The sequence below is a fragment of the Oryctolagus cuniculus genome, chromosome 6 (assembly GCF_051225735.1).
Source record: "Oryctolagus cuniculus isolate XC-2025 breed Fujian yellow rabbit chromosome 6, ASM5122573v1, whole genome shotgun sequence".
Taxonomy (NCBI): Eukaryota; Metazoa; Chordata; class Mammalia; order Lagomorpha; family Leporidae; genus Oryctolagus; species Oryctolagus cuniculus.
This window is the reverse complement of record NC_142872.1, coordinates 165,918,812-165,940,753: the sequence shown is the minus strand read 5'-3', so window position 1 is coordinate 165,940,753 and position 21,942 is coordinate 165,918,812. Positions and strand designations below refer to the sequence as shown.

Sequence of the window (21,942 nt, the reverse complement as noted above, 5' to 3'; positions counted from 1 at the left end):
CTTACCTTTTTTATTTCCAAAAAGATTAAACAACATTTATTTATTTTTACTGTATTTGAAAGGCCAAGAGAGACAGGGAGGAATCTTCTATCAGCTGTTTCGCTTACCAGGTACCTACGACTGTTCCTGGGTCAGGAACACTCCAAGGCCGGGAGCCAGGGATTCGGACTGGCTCCATGGGGGTGGTAGGGCCCAAATACTTGAGCTGTCTCTGCTGCCTCCCTGGGGGCACATTAAGCAGGAAGCTGCATTGGAGATAGAGGAGTGGGGACAAAGACCAGGCCTCCCGTGTGGGACACAGACTTTCCAAGTGGTGTCTTAACTGCGGCACCAAATCCCTGCCCCTAACAAAAGATTAAGAAAATGTATTTTAAAGGTAAGGGGCAAGAGAGGGAGGGAGGGAGGGGGAGAGAGGGAGAGAGGGAGAGAGAAAGCAAGTGAGCTAACTCCCGACCACTGTTTCACTCCCAAATGCCTGCGCTGGTTGGGGCTGGGCTGGGTGGCAGCCAGGAGCTGGGAACCCAGTCTAGGTCCGTCTTGTGAGTTGCAGAGACCCGCTCCTTGAGCAGTCACTCTGCCTCCTACGATATGCAGTGGCAGGAGGCTGGGAGTAGGAGTGGAGCCGGATATGGAATCCAGGCATTCCAATGTGGGATGCAGGTGTCTCGATCAGCGTCTTTTTAAAAAAAGATCAATTTTATTTATTTGAAAGAATGAGGGAGGAAGAGAGGAGAAGGAGAGAGCGAGTGAGCAAGTGAGCTCATTCTCCCATCTACTGGTTCATTTCCCAAAAGGCTACAATAGCTGGAGGAGGAGTGGTGGGTCTCCCACGTGGGTGGCAGGGGCCCAGGTACTTTGGCCATCTTCTACTACTTTCTCACGTGCATTTGCAGGGAGCTGGGTTTTAAAGTGGAGACTCTGGGATGTGAGTAGGTGCTCATATGGGATGCTGGCATTGCAGGTGGTGGCCCCATCAGTTTCTTAACCACTATGCCCAACCCTAAACTTCCTTTTACTTATTAATTTATTTACGATTTATTTACTTGAAAGGTGGTGACACAGAGAGAGGAGAGGTGGAGCAGCTAGGACTTGAACCGGCACCCTGGTATGGGATGCTGGTGTCACAAGCAGGGGCTTAACTCTCCGCTCCACAACGCTGGCCTCTCAACTTATCATTCAGTTCTGTGTCTTCACAAAGCTTTTGACGTGTCCTTGGGCGTGTTCCCAGGACGAGAACATAGATGAGTTCTGTGGGCTACACTGGGATGGCGGAGGTACCAGGAGGGCCCGGCGTGCATGGAGGTGCTGTAGTGTCTCCTTGCAGAGCCAGGGTCCCTGAGCAGCTTTGAAAGGTGCCTGTCTTTGGCCACTCAGGCTTCTACAGAAAAACCCCAAGGAGTGGGGCTTCCCAGCAGCTGATCTGGCCTTCTCGGAGTTCCGGGGGGACCCAGGATGAAGGTGGGGCAAGTCTGATGCTTGGTGAGGGCCTGCTTCCTGGTTAAAGATGGCATCTTACCGCCATGTCCTCAGATGGTGCAGGGGGCAGTCCTTCCCCTCCCAGAGGCCCCATCTCCTGACACTGTCAGCCAGGGGGTTAGGGTTGCAACGTGAAGTTTGCGGGACAGAAGCCAGGGTAATGGCTCTGAGCCTGGCTTGAGGAGCGTGGGTCTGGCCGGTGTGTGGGGTTGGACTGAGGGCTGCCAAGAAACGTGGGGAGGAGGCCACTTAGTCTTCCAGGTGAGAGCTGCAAGGGCTGAGGCAGGACCCCAGCAGTGGGCCTGGGAAGAGAAGGTGGGAGGGCCTGAAGAGCTCTGGCTGGCAGGTGGTCAGAAACGGGTTTATTGCCAGGGTGTGGTGGGAGAGAGCCATGTCCTTTGGCAGTAGCGAAGCTCTGCCCCTGCTCCCTGCTGAAGGGAGCTGAGGTGCAGTGAGCCAGGGCCCAACCCAGGTCGGCTCTTGTCTCGGACACCTGTTGGCTGTGCACCTCCCTGGGCTTCCCCATCCTTGTCGTGAGCCGGGGCGATGGCAACGCACAGGACTATTGAGTTGGCTTCTCAGGGTGTGCCAAGGTTGCTGTGTATAGTAGGGGCTTTCCGAAATTGGAGTTGCTGCCAGAAGCCACTGGCTTGTTGGGGAACTGCGCGAGGGCCCTCATGAAGGGAGCTGTTTGTGAGCTGTGAGCTGTCCAGTCTGGCCTAGGCGGTGTCGCCGGGAAGCCATCCGCTGACCGCCTGGTCCTTACTGTGGTTTTGCACGTTGTGTATTTGATGAAAGCCTGCCAGCACCCCGAGGTGAGCTCCGCTCCTTCCCTTCACGGTGGACGGTAGGGCTGACATCCTGGTGTGCAGCCAGTGCCCTTGCTTCGCAGAGCCTGGCCTTACCAGCAGGAAGAAGGTGCGCTGGGAGCTGGGACCCGGCCAGGCTCTCGGAGCTCCCCTCGGGGTTACCGCGTCTCGGGGCTGCTGCTGGGGCTCTGCCTGCCCTGGACGTTCCCGCAGGCCTCTGTCTTACGAAGAACTGTCTTCACGGGTGTCTCCTTTTCCACTCGGAAGTGTCTCTGAAAGGCTTGTTACCTCTCCTCTGTGCTGCAGCTTTCAGAAGAAGAAAAAATCCAGCGCTACAGCATCCTGTCCGAGCTCTACGAGCTCATCGGCTTCCACCGCAAGTCGGCCTTCTTCAAGCGTGTGGCTGCCATGCAGTGTGTGGCCCCCAGCATCTCGGAGCCTGGCTGGAGGGCGTGCTACAAGCTCCTGCTGGAGACGCTGCCCGGCTACAGTCTCTCGCTGGATCCCAACGACTTCAACAGAGGTACTGGGGGGCTGGGCAGGCGCTTCCCCGACTCAGTCGTGGGGCTCGGGCACCTGCTGTGCATGGCAGGCACTGTGACTGGAGCTGGCGGCTCAGAGGAGACGGACCCCGCCTGTGCTGGGCACCTGGAAGGACACGTGCTGGCAGAACGTGGTGGAACCGCCTGGCCATGGCGTGTGGGTGTCCCTGATTGTCCTGGAGCTGATGTGTGCCATCAGCAAAGAACTTCAGATTAATTCCTAGTGAATTTTACTTATCTTATGACACTTAGTTGAGTTAGTAAAAACCAGTGAGCCAGGAATAAATACATTTGAGTGTAAGCACACACAACTGGCTGTCCAGTGGGTGGAAAGTTCTTTTTTATTTTTATTTTAAAATTTATTTTCTTTTTAAAAATATTTATTTTATTTATTTCAAAGAGTAACAGAGGCAGAGAGAGAGAGAGAGAGAGAGAGAGAGAGAGAGATAGAGAGGTCTTCCATCAGCTGGTTCACTCCCCAGATGGCTGCAACAGCCAGAGCTGTGCCAATCTGAGGCTAAGAGCCAGGAGCTTCTTCCAGATCTCCCATGTGGGTGCAGGGGCCCAAGCACTTGGGCCATCTTCCACTGCTTTCTCAGGCCATAGCAGAGAGCTGGATTGGGAGAAGAGAAACCGGGACTAGAACCGGCACCCATATGGGATGTCAGTGCTTCAGGCCAGGGCTTTAACCCACTACGCCACAGCGCCAGCCCCTAAAATTTATTTTCATTTACTTGAAAGGTATAGTTACAGAAAGAGAGGGAGAAACACACACATACATCTTCCATCTGCTGGTTCACTCCCCAGATGGACCAGGGCCAGGCCTAGGCCAGGAGCCAGGAGCTCCATCTGGGTCTCCCATATGGGTCCAGGGGTCCAGGCACTTAGGTCATCTGCTGCTGCTTTCCCAGACTCATTAGCAGGGAGCTGGATCAGAAGTGGAGCAGCCAGGACTCGAACCAGCACCCATATGGGATGCCAGTGTCATAAGTGGCAGTTTAACCTGCTGTGCCTCAATGCCTGTCCTGGGAGTAAGTTCTTATTCCGAAGTATTCGAGCAGGGCAGTCCATATTTAAAATACAGCTACAGACCTGACCATAAGTGTCCACAGGCTGGTTAGGGGCAGGGAGGCCGTGTTTTAGTGGCTGCTGGAGGCTGGGGACGTAACGTGCTCCAGCTCGGATGTGGGGTTGGTGAAGCTGGATTTGTGGACGTGGAAGGAATGGAGCTGTGCTCTGGGTTGTTGTCTCGACAGGGCACAGGAGGGTCCTGCAGGTGTTGTCTGTATGTGGTCACGTTTGTTCAGTGTGGGACACGGGCCTGACGTTTGTCATCGTCAGATACCATCTGTGATGCTCACTCTCATCTGTCCCCGCTTAGGAGTAGGAGCTGGAGTCCTGTCTAACAGGTCTTTTATTTCTTGTTTTAAAGATATATTTATTTATTTGAAAGTCAGGGTTACAGAGGGGGTGGGGTAGGGGTTGTGCAGGTAGAGAGAGAGAGAAAGAGAGAGAAAGAGAGAGAGCGCTCTTTCATCTTCCATCTATTGGTTCACTCCCCAGAGGGCTGGTGTCTTCCACATGGTGGAAGGGCCTGAGTACTTGGTACATAATCTGCTGCCTCCCAAGGTGCATTAGCAGGGAGCTGGATTGGAAGTGGAACAGCTGGGGCTCAAATTGGCACTCATATAGGGTGCTGGCTTCATAGGTGGCAGCTTACCCCGCTATGCCACAGTGCCCACCCTCACCTGTGACTCTTGGTGGAATCTCAGTTACTTGCAGTTTTGGGAATCACAAGTAAAGCAGCCACAAACGTTCATGTGCAAGGTTTTGTGTGGACGCAAGTTCTTGACTCACTTGGGCAAACACCCAGGATCATGTAGTAAGGGATGCTGGTGCTCTACAGGAAGCTCCAGACTCTCTTCCAAGGTGGCTGAGCCATTTTGAGTCCCCACATCCCCACTGGCAATGAGTGGGGTTTCCTGTTGCCCCATGACCCTGCTAGGGTTTGGTGGTGGTGGTGTTTTGATGTTGGCTGTTCTGGAAGGTGTATCCTGGTATTTCATTTTAATTTGCATTTCTCTAATGACCCATGGTACTGGACATATGTTTATACACTTAATGACCATCTGTGTATCTTTGGTGAGGTGTTCAGATCTCTTGCCCATTTTTTATTTTGTTTGAATAGTAGAGAGAAAAAGAGACAGAGACAAAGGCAGAGACAGAGACAGATAGACAAGAGGGATCTTCAATTTGCTGGTTTACTCTTCAAATATCTGTAACAGCCCGGGTGAGACCAGGCCAAATCCAGGAGCCTGGGACTCTGTCTGGGTCTTGCAGGTACTTGGCAGGGCCTCAGGTACCTGAGCCATCATCTGTTTTCTCCCTTGATGTGCATTAGTGAGAAGATGGGTGAGAAGTGGAGCTAGGGGGATGGCACTGTGGCATAGTGGGTAAAGCTTCTGCCCGCAGTGCCAGCATCCCATATGGGTGCTGGTTCGAGTCCCGGCTGCTCCACTTCCAATCCAGCTCTCTGCTATGGTCTGGGAAATCAGTAGGAGGTAGCCCAAGTCCTGGCTCCTGGCTTCGGATCAGTTCAGCTCCAGCTGTTGAGGCCATTTGAGGAGTGAACCAGTAGACACAAGACCTCTTTGTCTCTGTCTCTGCCTCTGCCTCTCTGTAACTCTGCCTTTCAAACAAATAGATAAAAACCCTTGAAAAAAAAAAAAAGTGGAGCCAGGACTTGAACCTGCGGGACTTGAACCCAGGGCTCTGGTGCAGGATGCAGGTGCCCCACGTGGTTTCTTAGAAGCCACTGCACTAGATGCCTGCCCTCTGGCCCATTTTTAAATTGAGTCCTGGCTTTCTCACTGTTGAGTTTTAAGAGTTCTTTGTTTAGTTTAGCAGTAGTCCTTTATTAGGTGTGTCTTTTCCAAGTAGTTCATCTCCTTTTTGTGTCTTCCCGTTCTCTCAATAGTGTTTTATGTGCAGCAGACGTGTCTGGTTTTAATGACATGGAGTGTCTCAGTTCTCTCTCTCATGGTTTATGCCTTTGATGCCGCAGCTAAGAAGTCATTAGGGCACTCTTCTAGGTCATCTAGGTTTTCGAGTGTTAACTCCTAGCAGTGTTACATTTACGTCTAAGACTGATTTTGTGTTAATTTTTGTGAAGGGCACAGGCTTGTTTGCTTGTGGGTGTCCAGTCATCCCAGCGCCACCTGGTGGACCGGCTGTCCTTGCTCTGTTTGTGTCACAGACCAGTTGGCTCCACTTACCTGGCTGTGTTTCTGTGCCCTCTGTTATCTCCATTGATTTTTTTGGTCTATTCTTTCACAACACCACAGTCTTGATTGCTGTAGCTTTATAGTGAGTACCGAAGTTGGAGATACTTCTATTTATTGAAAAAAGTTGCCCAAATTGCATATTATTTGAAAAGTGATTATTCACAAAAGGTGATTGTTCACATTTCCTTCACCATTTCCTGGTATTTTCAGTGATGTGACTAGAGCAGCTGCCATGCTGGGTGGTCACTGCTCGCCATTATGGCCTGCACGAGGGGTTCTGGGCCTGCCTGCCTGTCCACATGCCTGGCTGAGGGCTGGGTGAGGCCAGTACAAGGGATGCCTCTGTCCGTGTCTTAAACAGCAACGTTCTTGGAATTTGTGCCTGTGCCCCTGGGGTGAGCTCACCCAGGCACCTTTCTTTTTTATTTTTATGTATTTATTTTTTAAAAGATTTATTTTTTTATTTGAAAGATAGAATTACAGAGAGACAGAGGCAGAGAGAGACAGAGGCAGAGAGAGAGAGAAGAGAAGAGAAGAGAAGAGGAGAGACAGAGACAGAGGTCTTATATCTGCAGGTTCATTCTCCAGATGGCCATAATGGCCATAGCTATGCCAATCTGAAGCCAGGAGCCAGGAGCTTCTTCCTGGCCTCCTACATGGGTGCAGGGACCCAAGGACTTGGGCCACCTTCCACTGCTTTCCCAGGCCATAGCATAAAGTGAAATCAGAAGTGGAGCAGCTGGGACTTGAACCAGCGCCCATATGGAATGCTGGCACTGCAGGTGGCTGCTATACCACAGTGCCGGTCCCTATTTATTTATTTTAAAGGTTTATTTTATTTATTTGAAAGGGAGAATTACGGGGGCGGGGGAGAGAGCGAGCGAGAGCGAGCACTTCTGTCCTCTGTTTCACTCCCCAAGTGGCCGTATTGGGTGGGATGCTGAAGCCAGGAGCCAGGAGCCTCCACTGGACCTCCCATGTGGATGTAGACCAAGCACTTGGGCCATCTTCCTCTGCTTTCCCAGGTATACTAGCAGAGAGCTGGATGCAAAGTTGAGCAGTCTATGTACTCGCACGTGTGCCCATATGGGATTTGGTGTTGCAGGTGGCAGATTAACCTGTTGTGCCCCCCCTTTCTTTTCTTTTTTTTTTTAAAGATTTATTTATTTATTTATTTGAAAGGCAGATAGAGAGTTAGAGTTAGAGTTAGTTAGAGTTGGAGTTAGAGTTAGAGAGAGAGAGAGACTGAGTTCTTCTCTTTTCTGGTTTACTCGTCAGATGCCCACGATGGCTGGGGCTGGGCCAGGCTGAAGCCAGGAGCCCAGAGCAGTTCTGAGTCTCCATGCGGGTGGCAGGGGCCGTCCTCCATTGCTCTCCCAGGCACATAGCAGGGAGCTGGATCTGAAGGGGAGCAGCTGGGAGTAGAACAGGTGCTCATACGGATGCTGGTGTTGCAGGCGACAGCTTAACCTGCTGTGCCACAGCACTGGCCCCAGAGGGGTGTCTTCCTGCTGCACGCGGGCGCTGGCCAGGCCTGATGAGCGCCATGAGGGCTTGACCAAGTGAAGTGTCATTGCCAGGGTCATGCTGCTCTTGACCTTGGCCAAGTCACTGTGTGTCTGGAGGATAGGGGAGCCAGTGGGTTGTCCCCGTGAGGTGCTTAGCATAGTCCCAGCAACAGTCTGCAGCTGTTCATGTTCTCTGAGACCTGTGGTCCCCGGCTACAGCTCTGCAGCCTCCCCCAGGCCAGGGGATTCCCTGCTCCCCCAGGAGTACGTGCCGACGAGTCCGAGTTAAGGGCAGAAAGAGCCGGGCAGCCCTAGCCCCCAGACGGGGGCGTCCAGGAGGCGCAGAGCTGCTGGTGGAAGCGCCGAGAACCAGCCCCCGTCTGAGGAGGCAGAGTTGGCCTCCTCCAGTATTCCGGAGACTGCTGGGGAGAGGGAAGAGAGGAGAGAGGGTTGAGAGCATCACACGTTTCTCTGTGGGAAGAAGGGAAGTGCATTTCCAGAGGCTTCTGTACGCCCTGCGCATGGATTCCCCATTTGGTGCACTTTGGAGAGACTTCAGCGAGATGGAAATTGCCCGAGTCCATTCTTGTGTATCCTTTGAATACCTCTGCAGGCTGGCCCCTGGGTGAAAGCCACCTGGGCTTCCTCAAGGTACGGGAGGAGTGGCTTGAGCTTCTCCTTTCTGTATGGGAGCCAATTACCCATCTCACCGCGCCAGCCCGGCCCCAGGGCTTGGCGGCTCTTCCTGCTTCCTGGGCTGCCCAGCCCTGCTCCTCACTTGTGCGCCTCCGCGCTCTTCAGCTCTCAGCGCAATGCTGTTTCTTCACACGGTCCCCTGGGGTCCCCACGGCTCCACTGGGGTCCTTTTGCTTTTCCCTTTTTTGAGTTCTGTTGTGCTTCCCGTCACCACTTCTCAGTCTTTAATGCAGTTTAAAGAAGCTTGGGGGATTGTTTAATGCCTGTCTCCGTCAGCAGCCTGTCAGCCCCGAGAAGGCAGAGTTCCCTGCAAGTTCTGTGCCTGGACCCCCTCGGTGCCCACGTGAACCCCGGTAAGCAGCCAGGGCCACGTGGTGTCAGCGTTTATTGAATAAGGTTCGTTTCTTGCCCTTAATTTTGAAGTCTGATGAACGAAACATATTTCTTTTGGAAAATAAAACAGGGCCTGCTTCCACGTGATTTGTCCCTGTATATTCAGACCTGTGTCTCCATTGGCCATCATTCTGTGAACGAGGGTCAGGGACTGAGACCAAATAAAGTAAAAATGATAAATGTCAGCTGGCTATATATTTGTAAATGTTTGTTTATTTACTTGAAAGGCTGAGAGAGAGAGAGATATTGATTGATTGATTGATTTTCTATCTGCTGGGTCGTTGCCCAAATGCCCACAACAGCCAAGGCTGGGCCAGGCTGAAGCCAGGAGCCAGCATCTCCAGCTGGGTCTCCCACATGAATGACAGGGACCCAAGTACTTGGACCATCATCTACTGCCTCCCAGCATGCAGTAACAGGAAGCTGGATCGGAAGCGGAGGTGCCAGAGGCAGTCTCCCTGATTTGGGATGCAGCGTTCCAAGTGGAGGTTTCATACACTTTGCCCCAGTGCCTGCCCTGACTTGCTGTAATTTTAACAGAAGCAGAAGTCACTTTAAGCTCCATTTCTGCTATTGCTCTGGTCCGCCGTGGACACTCTGCAGAGAAGGAGTTGGGACTCTGCAGCCTTGTCCCTGGGAACGAGAGGAAAGTGCCTGTGTTCTCAGGCGCTGGAATGCCTCTGTGGCGCTCTCGAGATGGAGGTTTCGTGGCAGCTGGTTGTAGCTGCGCAGCTGAGGGCTGAGTGTTGCCCACATCCGGGCCTGCAGGCCCTTCTCCGTGTTGCTCTGTTTGAAGATTTCTGATGATGCCTTTTGCTCTGCCTTTTCCTAAATGAAGGATTACATTTTCCCCCTGAGCTGTGAGGACAGGCTTGGTAAGGAGCAGAGATTTGCTAGCAGGCAGTGGTTGGATGCACCCAGTGAACCCCAAATCAGCAAACTCCAATTACGAGGGTGTTGGAAGCTTTATCACTGGGTCATTTGCTGCAGGTCTTTCTTAAAAAATCACGTGTTATAGGAGGAACAGTTTGCATCCCATGGAAATTGTGACTTGCACGCAGTTTACTGTTAAGGACGTTCACGCTGGGTCTTACGCTTAATTGCCTGTGGTAGGAACTGGCTCATTGTCCATTTAAAAAAACTCAGCAGTGAATTTGTCCAGTTCTTACACAAGAAGCGAAGGGATTAGTTAAATTGGTTCTTTCTGAGTCATAGTTAGATTGGTTGTGACATTGATTTCAGGTTGTCCTTTAAGAAAGTCTCTCCTTTTGGTTTGGCGTTGGATCTCAGCCTCTTCGACAGTGTGGAAATACTGCAGGCACTCAGCTTTCTTTCCTGCTTGCAGTTGTTGTGTGAAATGTGCCGCCATTTTACTCTCCAAAAGATTTCTGGAAGATAAACCATGCATCTTATTCTGTTGACTCATCAACCAGGCCAACCGAGTGCATGATTCCGGCAGGCCCTGTGCGGGGGTCCCAGAATGAACACCATACAGTCTGCAGAAGTTTTACCCTATGAACTTGTCAGTAGAGACCGGAGAATGGAGGCCATGTTCCCGGGGGCACAGTGCAGGAGGCTGGATCGTTAACTCCAACGTCAAAGGTGACGTTGAGTGTTGGCCATGTCGTGTTCATTGAGCAATACCGACGGCAGCTGGTGATTCTGGAGCGTTTATGATGGACAAGCTGCGGAAGCCTGTCAGTGAGCTGTTGTATTAACCCCCAACATTATGACGGACACTGCTGTCGCCACCTTCTTATCCAGATCCCACTGCAGAGGGTGCCCCGCCCCTGCCTGCCAGTGTCACCCTGCCCTCAGCCACTGAGCCCATTGCCTGGCTGGCCCTAGGACAATGGCCCTTGCCTGAGGGCGGGTGCTTTGTCTCTCTTCTTCTGTGTCCTGTCCCAGTGGGTTCCTGTGAACTGGCAGACCTCAGTGAGTGGTAGTTTTGTCTGAACCTCTGAATAACATCTGTGTCTATTTTTCTTTTCTTTTTAAAGATCTATTTTTTTTTTTTAATTTTAAAAGAGTTACAGAGAGAGAGAGAGATCTTCTATCCGAGGGCTCACTCCTCAGTTGGCCACCATGGCCCGCTCTGGGGCAGGTCGAAGCCAGGAGTCAGGAGCTTTTCCCGGGTCTCCCATGTGGGTGCAGGGGCCTAAGCACTTGGGCCATCCTCCACTTGCTTTCCCAGGTGCATTAGCAAGGAGCTGGTTGGGAAGAGGAGCAACTGGGACACAAACCGTGGCATCGCAGGTGGTGCCTTTACCTGCTGCACCATAGCGCCCGCCCCATGTGTGTGTTTTTCACAGCCTCTTGGACTGGGGGACCAGTGATCAAGCAATCTGCCTGACTGGTGGAGCCCTTGGGCACCAGGTGTTAAGAACTCAGATTTCCTGGCTGCCTCCGGATTTGTGGAAATCACAGTCTTGTATGGGCGAGTGGGGCATTCTGTAATCCCGAGTCTCCGTGAGACTCTGCTTGTGTGCCCCTCATAGACCCAGAGGTGGTGGCCACTCAGGGTCACTGCTGAGCGCCCAGCAGGGTCATGAACTCAAGTGGCCTTGCGGTAGCCACATCCTTGGATCCAGCCCTGGATGACTCACAGCACCGGGCAGGAGCTTGCTGGTTGTGGAGTCTTATTAGGTCACAAGGTGGTGCCTGCTGCCTCATGGGAAATGGAGCAGCTCACGCTGAGACTGCCTCGTCTTAAAGAGATGCTTGCCAGTCGGCTCTGCGTCCCATTTCCCCACCTTTGATGTCAGCCGTGCTAAACGGTTCTGGTGAGAGCAGTCCTGACAGTGCATTGAGACCCTGCCCTCCAGCGTAGCTGGTCACTCTTCTGCATTGTTCTCGTACTTTAGAGACTTGTCGTACTTGTTAACTTCATATTCTTGGTTGTTTATAATGAAGGCCCATCAAATACCAGTATTTTCTTTTCTTTTTTTTGACAGGCAGAGTTAGACAGTGAGAGAGAGACATAGAGAAAGGTTATCCTTTTCCATTGGTTCACCCCCCAAATGGCCTCTATGGCTGGTGCGCTGCGCTGATCCGAAGCCAGGAGCCAGGTTCTTCTCCTGGTCTCCCATGCGGGTGCAGGGCCCAAGGACTTGGGCCATCCTCCATTGCCCTCCCGGGCCACAGCAGAGAGCTAGACTGGAAGAGGAGCAACTGAGACAGAATCCGGCACCCCAACCGGGACTAGAACCCGGGGTGCCAGCACCGCAAGTGAGCCGCGGCGCCAGCCCATACCAGTATTTTTTTTTATTTATTTTTTATTTTTATTTTTATTTTTTGACAGGCAGAGTGGACAGTGAGAGAGAGAGACACAGAGAGAAAAGTCTTCCTTTTGCCATTGGTTCACCCTCCGATGGCCGCCGCGGCCGGTGCACTGTGGCTGGCGCACTGCGCTGATCCAAAGCCAGGAGCCAGGTACTTATCCTGGTCTCCCATGGGGTGCAGGGCCAAGCACTTGGGCCATCCTCCACTGCACTCCCTGGCCACAGCAGAGAGCTGGCCTGGAAGAGGGGCAACCGGGATAGAATCCGGCACCCCAACTGGGACTAGAACCCGGTGTGCCAGTGCCGCAAGGCGGAGGATTAGCCTAGTGAGCCACGGCGCCGGCCATACCAGTATTTTCTTGAAACAGATTATGCGTGGAACTGCAATACATGCCGTCTAAAATGTCATCTTTAGTTCTAAACATATCATGGTTCCCAAGTGGGACATTTTTGAACTTGTGTCTTTGAAGAAGACAGGAAATTTGAGGGTACTCCACAAATTTCATGGAAAGTGGAATTAAAAAGTAAGCTTATTCTGGGGCAGCAGATTTGAAATCCATGTAGATGTGGGTCTTCAGAAGCTTCATGGAAAATGTGTGATATGAAAAACTTGCGGGCCGGCGCCGCGGCTCACTAGGCTAATCCTCCGCCTAGCGGCGCCGGCACACCGGGTTCTAGTCCCGGTTGGGGCGCCGGATTCTGTCCCGGTTGCCCCTCTTCCAGGCCAGCTCTCTGCTGTGGCCAGGGAGTGCAGTGGAGGATGGCCCAGGTGCTTGGGCCCTGCACCCCATGGGAGACCAGGAGAAGCACCTGGCTCCTGCCATCGGATCAGCGCGGTGCGCCGGCCGCAGTGCGCCAGCCGCGGCGGCCATTGGAGGGTGAACCAACGGCAAAGGAAGACCTTTCTCTCTGTCTCTCTCTCTCACTGTCCACTCTGCCTGTCAAAAAATAATAAAAAAAAAAAAAAAAAAAAAAAACTTGCGTGTATATAAGTTTTTCTCGCATTAAAATAAAAAGTATCTTTTTGATTCCATTTGCCCATGACTTTTTGGGGGCACATTCATATGACATCAAGCATATTTCTAACACACAGAAAACTTGCGACTTGAGAGTCCTTTTCCAGTGTCGGTGAACGTAGCTCTGCTGCCCCCTGCATTGTCTGTGCGTGGGCACGTTGCCCGGCTTCCTGCCCCTCGGTGACGCCGTCTCCCTCTCGTTGCAGGCACGCACAGGGGCTGGGCTGCCGTCCAGATGCGTTTGCTGCACGAGCTGGTCTATGCCTCCCGACGGATGGGGAACCCTGCTCTGTCCGTGAGGCACCTGTCCTTCCTCCTGCAGACCATGCTGGACTTCCTGTCCGACCAAGGTAAGGCCAAGCCGGGGAGCGGGAACAAGAGCCCTCTGAGTGCTGCCCATGGAGACCCTGGGTTTCCAGCTCCGTGTGAGTGCGGAAGCACCAGGCTCTGCCCTGCCCTGCGCACCCCGGGCTGCTGCTCCTTCCTCCTCTGCCCCTCCCCTCCCTGGTCCTCTGCCAGACTCAGCTGCTCTTCCCACGGCCTCTCAGCTCCCTCTCCAGCCTCCTTGGGTGTCAGAGTCTCTCATGGAGGGATGTGCACGGCTCCTGACTCTGCAGCCCAGGGGATTTTTACAAAGTGCCCCCCACTCCCCACCCGCCTCAGTGCAACAGGCACCCAGCTCAGAAATGGAACACACCTGGGGCCTTGTGCCCCCTCTGGCCACTGTTCCTGGTCAGCGCTGCTTCTGTCTGGGCTTCCAGAGCCACAGGCTTCCACGAGCCACCGCTTGGCCCGTGGTGCCCTGGGGCTCCCGTCACTGCCCTGGGCGTCCCCTGGAGGGCAGCCTGAGCCCTGGCTGTGTTCACGTTGCTGCAGCGGCACCTGAGGCAAGCAGCTGTGGGCAGCGGGGGCTCTGCCTCCTGTCACCTCGTTCAGGGGACGGCACTGGTTGTTCCTCAGGGAAGGGCCCTTCCATGCTGAGATTACTGTGCAGGAAGTGTGCTAGGGGGTCCTCATGGGATCCACACCCCATGAAGCAAGGGGAGAGAGGCAGGGGGGACACAGGGAGAAGGTGGGCCTCGGTGGCCCCTGCATAACTGTGTGTTGGGAGGCCCTGCTGAGCATCCTCTGTTGCCCCAAAGAGGCTGCAGCTTCCTGCTCCCTCCCTGAGCTGTGGCTGGATGTAGGCTGCACTGGGGGATGTTGTGTCCTCAGTGGTGAGTGGAGAAGGCCTCAGCTAGCCCAGCGAGGCCTGTGCAGCTGGACGGCCCATCAGAGAGAGCTGTTGCTTGCCATGAAGGCGGGCAGGGGCTGTGCCCTCCTGTGCTGGACTGGGCCCCGGGTGTCTGAGAGGTGGACTCTCACACGAGGCGGCATCTTCCAGCTGAGGATGACTGGGAGCGCCTGGGGAAGCAGGCTGTCTGCCCTGCGAGACGGTCTGGGCAGTGTGTCTTGTCCATTGCAGCACTGCTTCTGTCACTGCATCTATACACGTGGGGGCCCAAGACACCCACTGCCTACTGCCCACTCCCTCACCCCTCACCCCTCACCCCTCATCCTGGCGTGTACCGAATTTCATGTTCCTCTGTCTTCATACTTAAATTAAAAAAATTAAATTTAAGGCTGGCACTGTGGCTCACTAGGCTAATCCTCTGCCTGCGGCTCCGGCACCCCAGGTTCTAGTCTCGATCGGGGCGCTGGATTCTGTTCCGGTTGCCCCTCTTCCAGTCCAGCTCTCTACTGTGGCCAGGGAGTGCAGTGGAGGATGGCCCAAGTGCTTGAGCCCTGCACCAGCATGGAGACCAGGAGAAGCACCTGGCTCCTGGCTTCGGATCAGCGCGCCAGCCGCAGTGGCCACTGGGGGATGAACCAACAGAGAAGGGGAGACCTTTCTCTCTGTCTCTCTTTCTCACTGTCCACTCTGTCTGTCAAAAAAAATTTAAATTTATTTTCATTTTATTCGAAAGGCAGAGAATGAGAGACAGATCTTTCATGTGCTGTTTTACTCTCCAGTGTCCGCAGCAGCCAGGGCGGGGCCAGGAAGCAGGAGCTCCATCCCATGTGCGTCCAGGGCTGCCTGTCAGCAGGAAGCTTCATTGGAAGTGGAGAGGCTGGGACTTGCAGCCGGCACACGGCACAGGGATGCGAGTGGCCACTTGGTGGATGCTGCTGTTGCAGGTGGCTGCCCTACCCGCCACGCCACAGCGCTGGCCCCGGTGCCGGCACTCCTGAAAGAAGACGTTTGTCTTCCGCAGTGGCCTCTGTCACTCGTGTTCCTCATGCACTGGCCGCTTCCTGTGGCTGTGTGGCATTCTACGGGGTGGGAGGGCTGTCTTGCACCTCCAGTGCCCCCAGTGAAGTGCTGCTGTGACAGGACCCCTCTCCGGGCGGCTGCACGCGGTGTCCTCTCTGCCCTGCCTTGCAGAGCAAGGTCACCACAGCTGGCTTCATGATCCATTTGCACTCTGGGGCCTCAGAGGGGAGGGTACAGAGGCGGAGCTTCCGGGGCCCCGCAGGGCAGTTGCGGGGGCTGGGCCTTGCTTGCTCTGATCCATGTGCCCTCCGCAACTGCTGCAGGAGCTGCCCGGGCGCCTCTCCCCTGGCGCTTCTCCAGCCTCCCTGTGACCCTGCAGCTACCTGGGGCAGTGCCTGGACTCCGTTTGGGTGGGAGCTGAGAATCTCCAGTGCCGTCCCTGCCCCGTGCTGTTGTCCCTCTGCCTTTTAGCCAGGGCTCTGTTCTCTCTTGGGAACAGTGTGCCCACCTTCCCCACAGTCCCGTGTGTGCTGTCCCTGTGTCCTTTCCTGAGCTGCCTGCACCGCCCCTCCTTGTCGGCCGTGAATCGAGCCTGCTTGCCTCTCCAGGAAGCATCTTCCTTCCTGCAGCACAGCCCTGGCCCCTCCCCGCCCCCACTTTTTAAATTTTTTTACTAGATCTTGCCTTCCTCTTGAAAGCCTTTCTTTTTTTCTTTTCTTTCTTTCTTTCTTTCTTTCTTTTTTTTTTTTAAGGATCCACTTATTTATTTGAAAGGCAGAGTTACAGAGAGGCATAGGGAGAGGGAGAGGGAGAAGGAGAGAGAGAGAGAGGTGTTTTCCATCCGATGATTCACTCCCCAGGTTGTTGCAATGGCCAGAGCTGTGCCCATCTGGAGCCAGGAACTTCCTCCAGGTCTCCCACGTGGATGCAGGGGCCTAAGGACTTGGGCTATCCTCCACTGCTTTCCCCGTCCATAGCAGAGAGCTGGATCGGAAGTGGAGTAGCTGGGACTCGAACCGACACCCATATGGGATGCCAGCACTGTAGGCAGTGGCTTTACCTGCTATGCCCTGGCACCAGCCCCTCTCTTGAAAGCCTTTAACAAGCTCCCAGTGAGACCAGGAACTAACTCCTGGTGCGGTCTCTCCCTGAGTGAATTCTCACGGTTACAGGTCAGTAATCGGTTGCACATGTAGTTGGTGGAGGCCCCTCTTCCCTCCAGCAGCTCCGTGTGGAAGGAACCCCATATGCCCGGGCTCCTGCTCTCTCCCCAGCCCTGGAGCCAGACCTGGCAGGGCGGGGGCCAGGGGCTTGCTGGTCTAGGTGTGGCTGGTACCTTCACAGCGCTCACTTCAGCTGTGGTGCGTGTGGGAGAGTTGATTCTGACTCGGGTCTGTAGGCGTGTTTCAGAAACACGTTCTTCTGACATTGTGCATGAGTGTGCTTTGAAAAGTTCACGGAAAATGGAATTAGAAGGAAAGTTTCTTTTGGTGCCAAAAAAAAAGATTGAAAGTACAAGCATGATGTTTTCATCATATGTGTTTTCCATGAGCCTTTGCAGTCCCCTCATGTGCTGCCGTTCTCCAGGGCCTGGGCCATATTTTCTCCTTTGAGTGCCCGGCTGTTAACCCAGGATGTCGGGAGCTTCTCGTGCTCGTCCAAGGGCTTGTGCGTGGGATCTCTACTTGGGGCTGTCTGTGTGATTCTTCAGTGTCAGGCAGACAAGCCTGGCGTGTGGGCCTTTCTCCCAGCTTTGGAAGACCATGGGGTGTGTCTGCCGGCCTCATGTGCTCACGTGTCCACAGGATGGCCTCCGGGAAGGCAGAGTGCACAGTCACGAGCCCCTTTAGACAGCTGAGGCACATGTTGCATTTTTATGGGGCGTTTCCCTTTTTGTGGACAGCTTTCATTTACGGCTGACACGGGCCCGTGTGTGTAAGCAGAAGCGCATGTTCGCCCTTCCTGCCAGGGACTCAGGCACAGCGTCTTTCTTCAGTCGGCAAAGAAAATCCCTGCAAGTTTGTGAGAGTTTCCAGGACCAGCAGTGAGCATCGTGGTCACACAGCGCCTCCCCTATCAGAGTGCCCGGGTTTCCAGGACCAGCAGTGAGCATCGTGGTCACACAGCGCCTCCCCTATCAGAGTGCCCGGGTTTCCAGGACCAGCACTGAACATCGTGGTCACACAGCGCCTCCCGTCAGAGTGCCCGAGTTTCCAGGACCAGCACTGAACATCGTGGTCACACAGCGCCTCCCCGTCAGAGTGCCCGGGTTTCCAGGACCAGCAGTGAGCATCGTGGTCACACAGCGCCTCCCCGTCAGAGTGCCCGGGTTTCCAGGACCAGCACTGAACATCGTGGTCACACAGCGCCTCCCCGTCAGAGTGCCCGAGTTTCCAGGACCAGCACTGAACATCGTGGTCACACAGCGCCTCCCCGTCAGAGTGCCCGGGTTTCCAGGACCAGCAGTGAGCATCGTGGTCACACAGCGCCTCCCCGTCAGAGTGCCCGGGTTTCCAGGACCAGCAGTGAGCATCGTGGTCACACAGCGCCTCCCGTCAGAGTGCCCGGGTTTCCAGGACCAGCAGTGAGCATCGTGGTCACACAGCGCCTCCCGTCAGAGTGCCCGGGTTTCCAGGACCAGCACTGAACATCGTGGTCACACAGCGCCTTCCGTCAGAGTGCCCGAGTTTCCAGGACCAGCACTGAACATCGTGGTCACACAGCGCCTTCCGTCAGAGTGCCCGAGTTTCCAGGACCAGCAGTGAACATTATGGTCACACAGCGCCTCCCCGTCAGAGTGCCCGGGTTTCCAGGACCAGCAGTGAACATCGTGGTCACACAGCGCCTCCCGTCAGAGTGCCCGGGTTTCCAGGACCAGCACTGAACATCGTGGTCACACAGCGCCTCCCGTCAGAGTGCCCGGGTTTCCAGGACCAGCACTGAACATCGTGGTCACACAGCGCCTCCCCGTCAGAGTGCCCGAGTTTCCAGGACCAGCACTGAACATCGTGGTCACACAGCGCCTCCCCGTCAGAGTGCCCGGGTTTCCAGGACCAGCAGTGAGCATCGTGGTCACACAGCGCCTCCCCGTCAGAGTGCCCGGGTTTCCAGGACCAGCACTGAACATCGTGGTCACACAGCGCCTCCCCGTCAGAGTGCCCGAGTTTCCAGGACCAGCACTGAACATCGTGGTCACACAGCGCCTCCCCGTCAGAGTGCCCGGGTTTCCAGGACCAGCAGTGAGCATCGTGGTCACACAGCGCCTCCCCGTCAGAGTGCCCGGGTTTCCAGGACCAGCACTGAACATCGTGGTCACACAGCGCCTCCCCGTCAGAGTGCCCGAGTTTCCAGGACCAGCACTGAACATCGTGGTCACACAGCGCCTCCCCGTCAGAGTGCCCGGGTTTCCAGGACCAGCAGTGAGCATCGTGGTCACACAGCGCCTCCCCGTCAGAGTGCCCGGGTTTCCAGGACCAGCAGTGAGCATCGTGGTCACACAGCGCCTCCCCGTCAGAGTGCCCGGGTTTCCAGGACCAGCACTGAACATCGTGGTCACACAGCGCCTCCCCGTCAGAGTGCCCGAGTTTCCAGGACCAGCACTGAACATCGTGGTCACACAGCGCCTCCCCGTCAGAGTGCCCGGGTTTCCAGGACCAGCAGTGAGCATCGTGGTCACACAGCGCCTCCCCGTCAGAGTGCCCGGGTTTCCAGGACCAGCACTGAACATCGTGGTCACACAGCGCCTCCCCGTCAGAGTGCCCGGGTTTCCAGGACCAGCAGTGAGCATCGTGGTCACACAGCGCCTCCCGTCAGAGTGCCCGGGTTTCCAGGACCAGCACTGAACATCGTGGTCACACAGCGCCTTCCGTCAGAGTGCCCGAGTTTCCAGGACCAGCACTGAACATCGTGGTCACACAGCGCCTTCCGTCAGAGTGCCCGAGTTTCCAGGACCAGCAGTGAACATTGTGGTCACACAGCGCCTCCCCGTCAGAGTGCCCGGGTTTCCAGGACCAGCAGTGAACATCGTGGTCACACAGCGCCTCCCGTCAGAGTGCCCGGGTTTCCAGGACCAGCACTGAACATCGTGGTCACACAGCGCCTCCCGTCAGAGTGCCCGGGTTTCCAGGACCAGCACTGAACATCGTGGTCACACAGCGCCTCCCCGTCAGAGCGCCCGGGTTTCCAGGACCAGCACTGAACATCGTGGTCACACAGCGCCTCCCCGTCAGAGTGCCCGGGTTTCCAGGACCAGCACTGAACATCGTGGTCACACAGCGCCTCCCCGTCAGAGTGCCCGGGTTTCCAGGACCAGCACTGAACATCGTGGTCACACAGCGCCTCCCCGTCAGAGTGCCCGGGTTTCCAGGACCAGCAGTGAACATCGTGGTCACACAGCGCCTCCCCGTCAGAGTGCCCGGGTTTCCAGGACCAGCACTGAACATTGTGGTCACACAGCGCCTCCCCGTCAGAGTGCCCGGGTTTCCAGGACCAGCAGTGAGCATCGTGGTCACACAGCGCCTCCCGTCAGAGTGCCCGGATTTCCAGGACCAGCACTGAACATCGTGGTCACACAGCGCCTCCCCGTCAGAGTGCCCGGGTTTCCAGGACCAGCAGTGAGCATCGTGGTCACACAGCACCTCCCCGTCAGAGTGCCTGGGTTTCCAGGACCAGCATTGAGCATCGTGGTCACACAGCGCCTCCCGTCAGAGTGCCCGGGTTTCCAGGACCAGCACTGAACATCGTGGTCACACAGCGCCTCCCCGTCAGAGTGCCCGGGTTGAGCCCTGGCTCTGCTTCCAGTGTGAGCTGCTGCTGACGCACACCCTGGGAGAGGGCAGTGACGGCTCGGGTGGCTGGGTCCCTGCTACCCGCGTTCGCGACCTGCGCTGAGTTCCAGACTCCCAGTTTTGTTCTGGCCCAGCCTCAGCCTTTGTGGGCACTTGGGTAAGAGCCCACAGATGGGAGCTTTCTCTCGGGGCACCCAGGGGTGCCGAGGAGACAGTTTAAAATCTGAGTTTCAGTTGGTTGTGGTAAGCTTCTCCCTTCTGGTGCTGGTGGTTAGAACAGATTTGTCATCTGCATCTTGACTTGGAGAACGGACAGAGCTGCACAGGACTTGGGGGGAGTTCCAGTCAGGCAGTGGCTGAGGGCTTGCTTTCACGGTGCTGCTTCCGCCTGGTGTCGGGGCCGCTTGGTTCCCAGTGAGGCCACAGGGGATGCAGCCACAGGGGGTCGGTGCTGACCCCTGCCCAGTCCACAGACGCTGTGTCTTCTCTGGTGGAAAGCAGCACGCGCCTTCCTCTGGAAGGGCGTGGCATCCAGTTCCCGCCCCTTTTGGGGGAGGGTGCCTGCTGGGGCGGGCGGGGTCCTGGTTGCGAGGTGCTGGCAGCATCTGCTTGAGTATGTGAGGTCCTGCAATTTAAAGACAGCAAGTGTGAAAGGTGAAGGGCCTGGGCCAGTCCACAGTTGAAGACAGTGCTGTCCCCTGGAAGGCCTAGGACACGACCTGGGTAATTGGAGGCTTCTGGGGAGAGGGCAGAAGTCAGGAGGCCTGAGAGGCCCCTGACCTACGCCTCCACGCTCGACACTGCAGCCCCACATCCCTGATTAAGCACTGCCCGCACCTCCTCTTCCCCACTGGACAGCCGGGACGGGGCACTTCTATGTGGCGTTCGTTATTTTCCAACGACAGACACTTTAGTCTGTGGCGTGACCTTTCTTTGGCAGAGCTCGTGGTACTACTCCTAGACTTGATCATTAACATTTCTCAGTATTGCTGCATTGAAATTAAGCATGGAACAGGAGAGCAACCAAGAAGGAAAAACACTGGGACAGATTCAGTGTCGCCCCTCCCCTGGAGAGCTTGGGACTGGGGATGCTTCTGGTTTCATTGTCGCTCCCAGTTTGGACATGTTTGCGTAGACGTTGCTGGTTGCATGTCGGGATTCCCTGATCAGCCCTGCTCAGTGAGTTTGGGCCTTTGGAGCATTTTGGATTCTGGGTTTCTGGATGAGCAATGCCCACCCTTTACTGGGTGTGAGAAGGGCTGTCCCTAGCCTCCTTGTCACTTGTAGGCCTGTCCTGGTTCCTTGCAGGTGAAGGCAGCATAGTCATGGGATTTCTTACCTCAGTAGGCTCCCAAATGGGTGACCTCACAGTGAGTTCTGGGGAAGGATTTTTGCACAGGAGAGCTCCAAGCTGTCAGGCTTTTGTCACTTTTGGGTAGGGTAGCGGTGCTAATCTGAGGGTTTATGGGATTTTCTGTGGAAACATGGCTGTTACTTTCCATGATCACTTCTGTGGAGGCTTTGCTCCTGGGTGCACGGGCACAGAGCGCGTCCTCGGAGGTGGTGTGGGTTGTGCACACCTGTCCTGGGCGTCCCTCCTGGGTGCACGGGCACAGAGCGCGTCCTCGGAGGTGGTGTGGGTTGTGCAGGCACACCTGTCCTGGGCGTCCCTCCTGGGTGCACGGGCACAGAGCCTGTCCTCGGAGGTGGTGTGGGTTGTGCAGGCACACCTGTCCTGGGTGTCCCTCCTGGGTGCACAGGCACAGAGCCTGTCCTCGGAGGTGGTGTGGGTTGTGCACTACACCTGTCCTGGGCGTTCCTCCTGGGTGCACAGGCACTGAGCGCGTCCTCAGAGGTGGTGTGAGTTGTGCACTACACCTGTCCTGGGTGTCTCTC

At 55.3% G+C, this 21,942-nt stretch overlaps 1 protein-coding gene across 4 annotated transcripts in view; it reads left to right on the top strand.

Moving 5' to 3' along the window:
• The window catches only part of TRAPPC9 (trafficking protein particle complex subunit 9), a 564,887-nt gene that overhangs the window by 72,053 nt on the left and 470,892 nt on the right, over positions 1-21,942 (top strand). For all 4 annotated transcript variants that reach the window (XM_070075538.2, XM_089335766.1, XM_089335765.1 and 1 more), the window contains 2 exons: positions 2,592-2,808; positions 13,212-13,355. In XM_070075538.2, the coding sequence (XP_069931639.2) occupies positions 2,592-2,808; positions 13,212-13,355 (361 nt within the window). The remainder of the gene's footprint in view (positions 1-2,591; positions 2,809-13,211; positions 13,356-21,942) is intronic.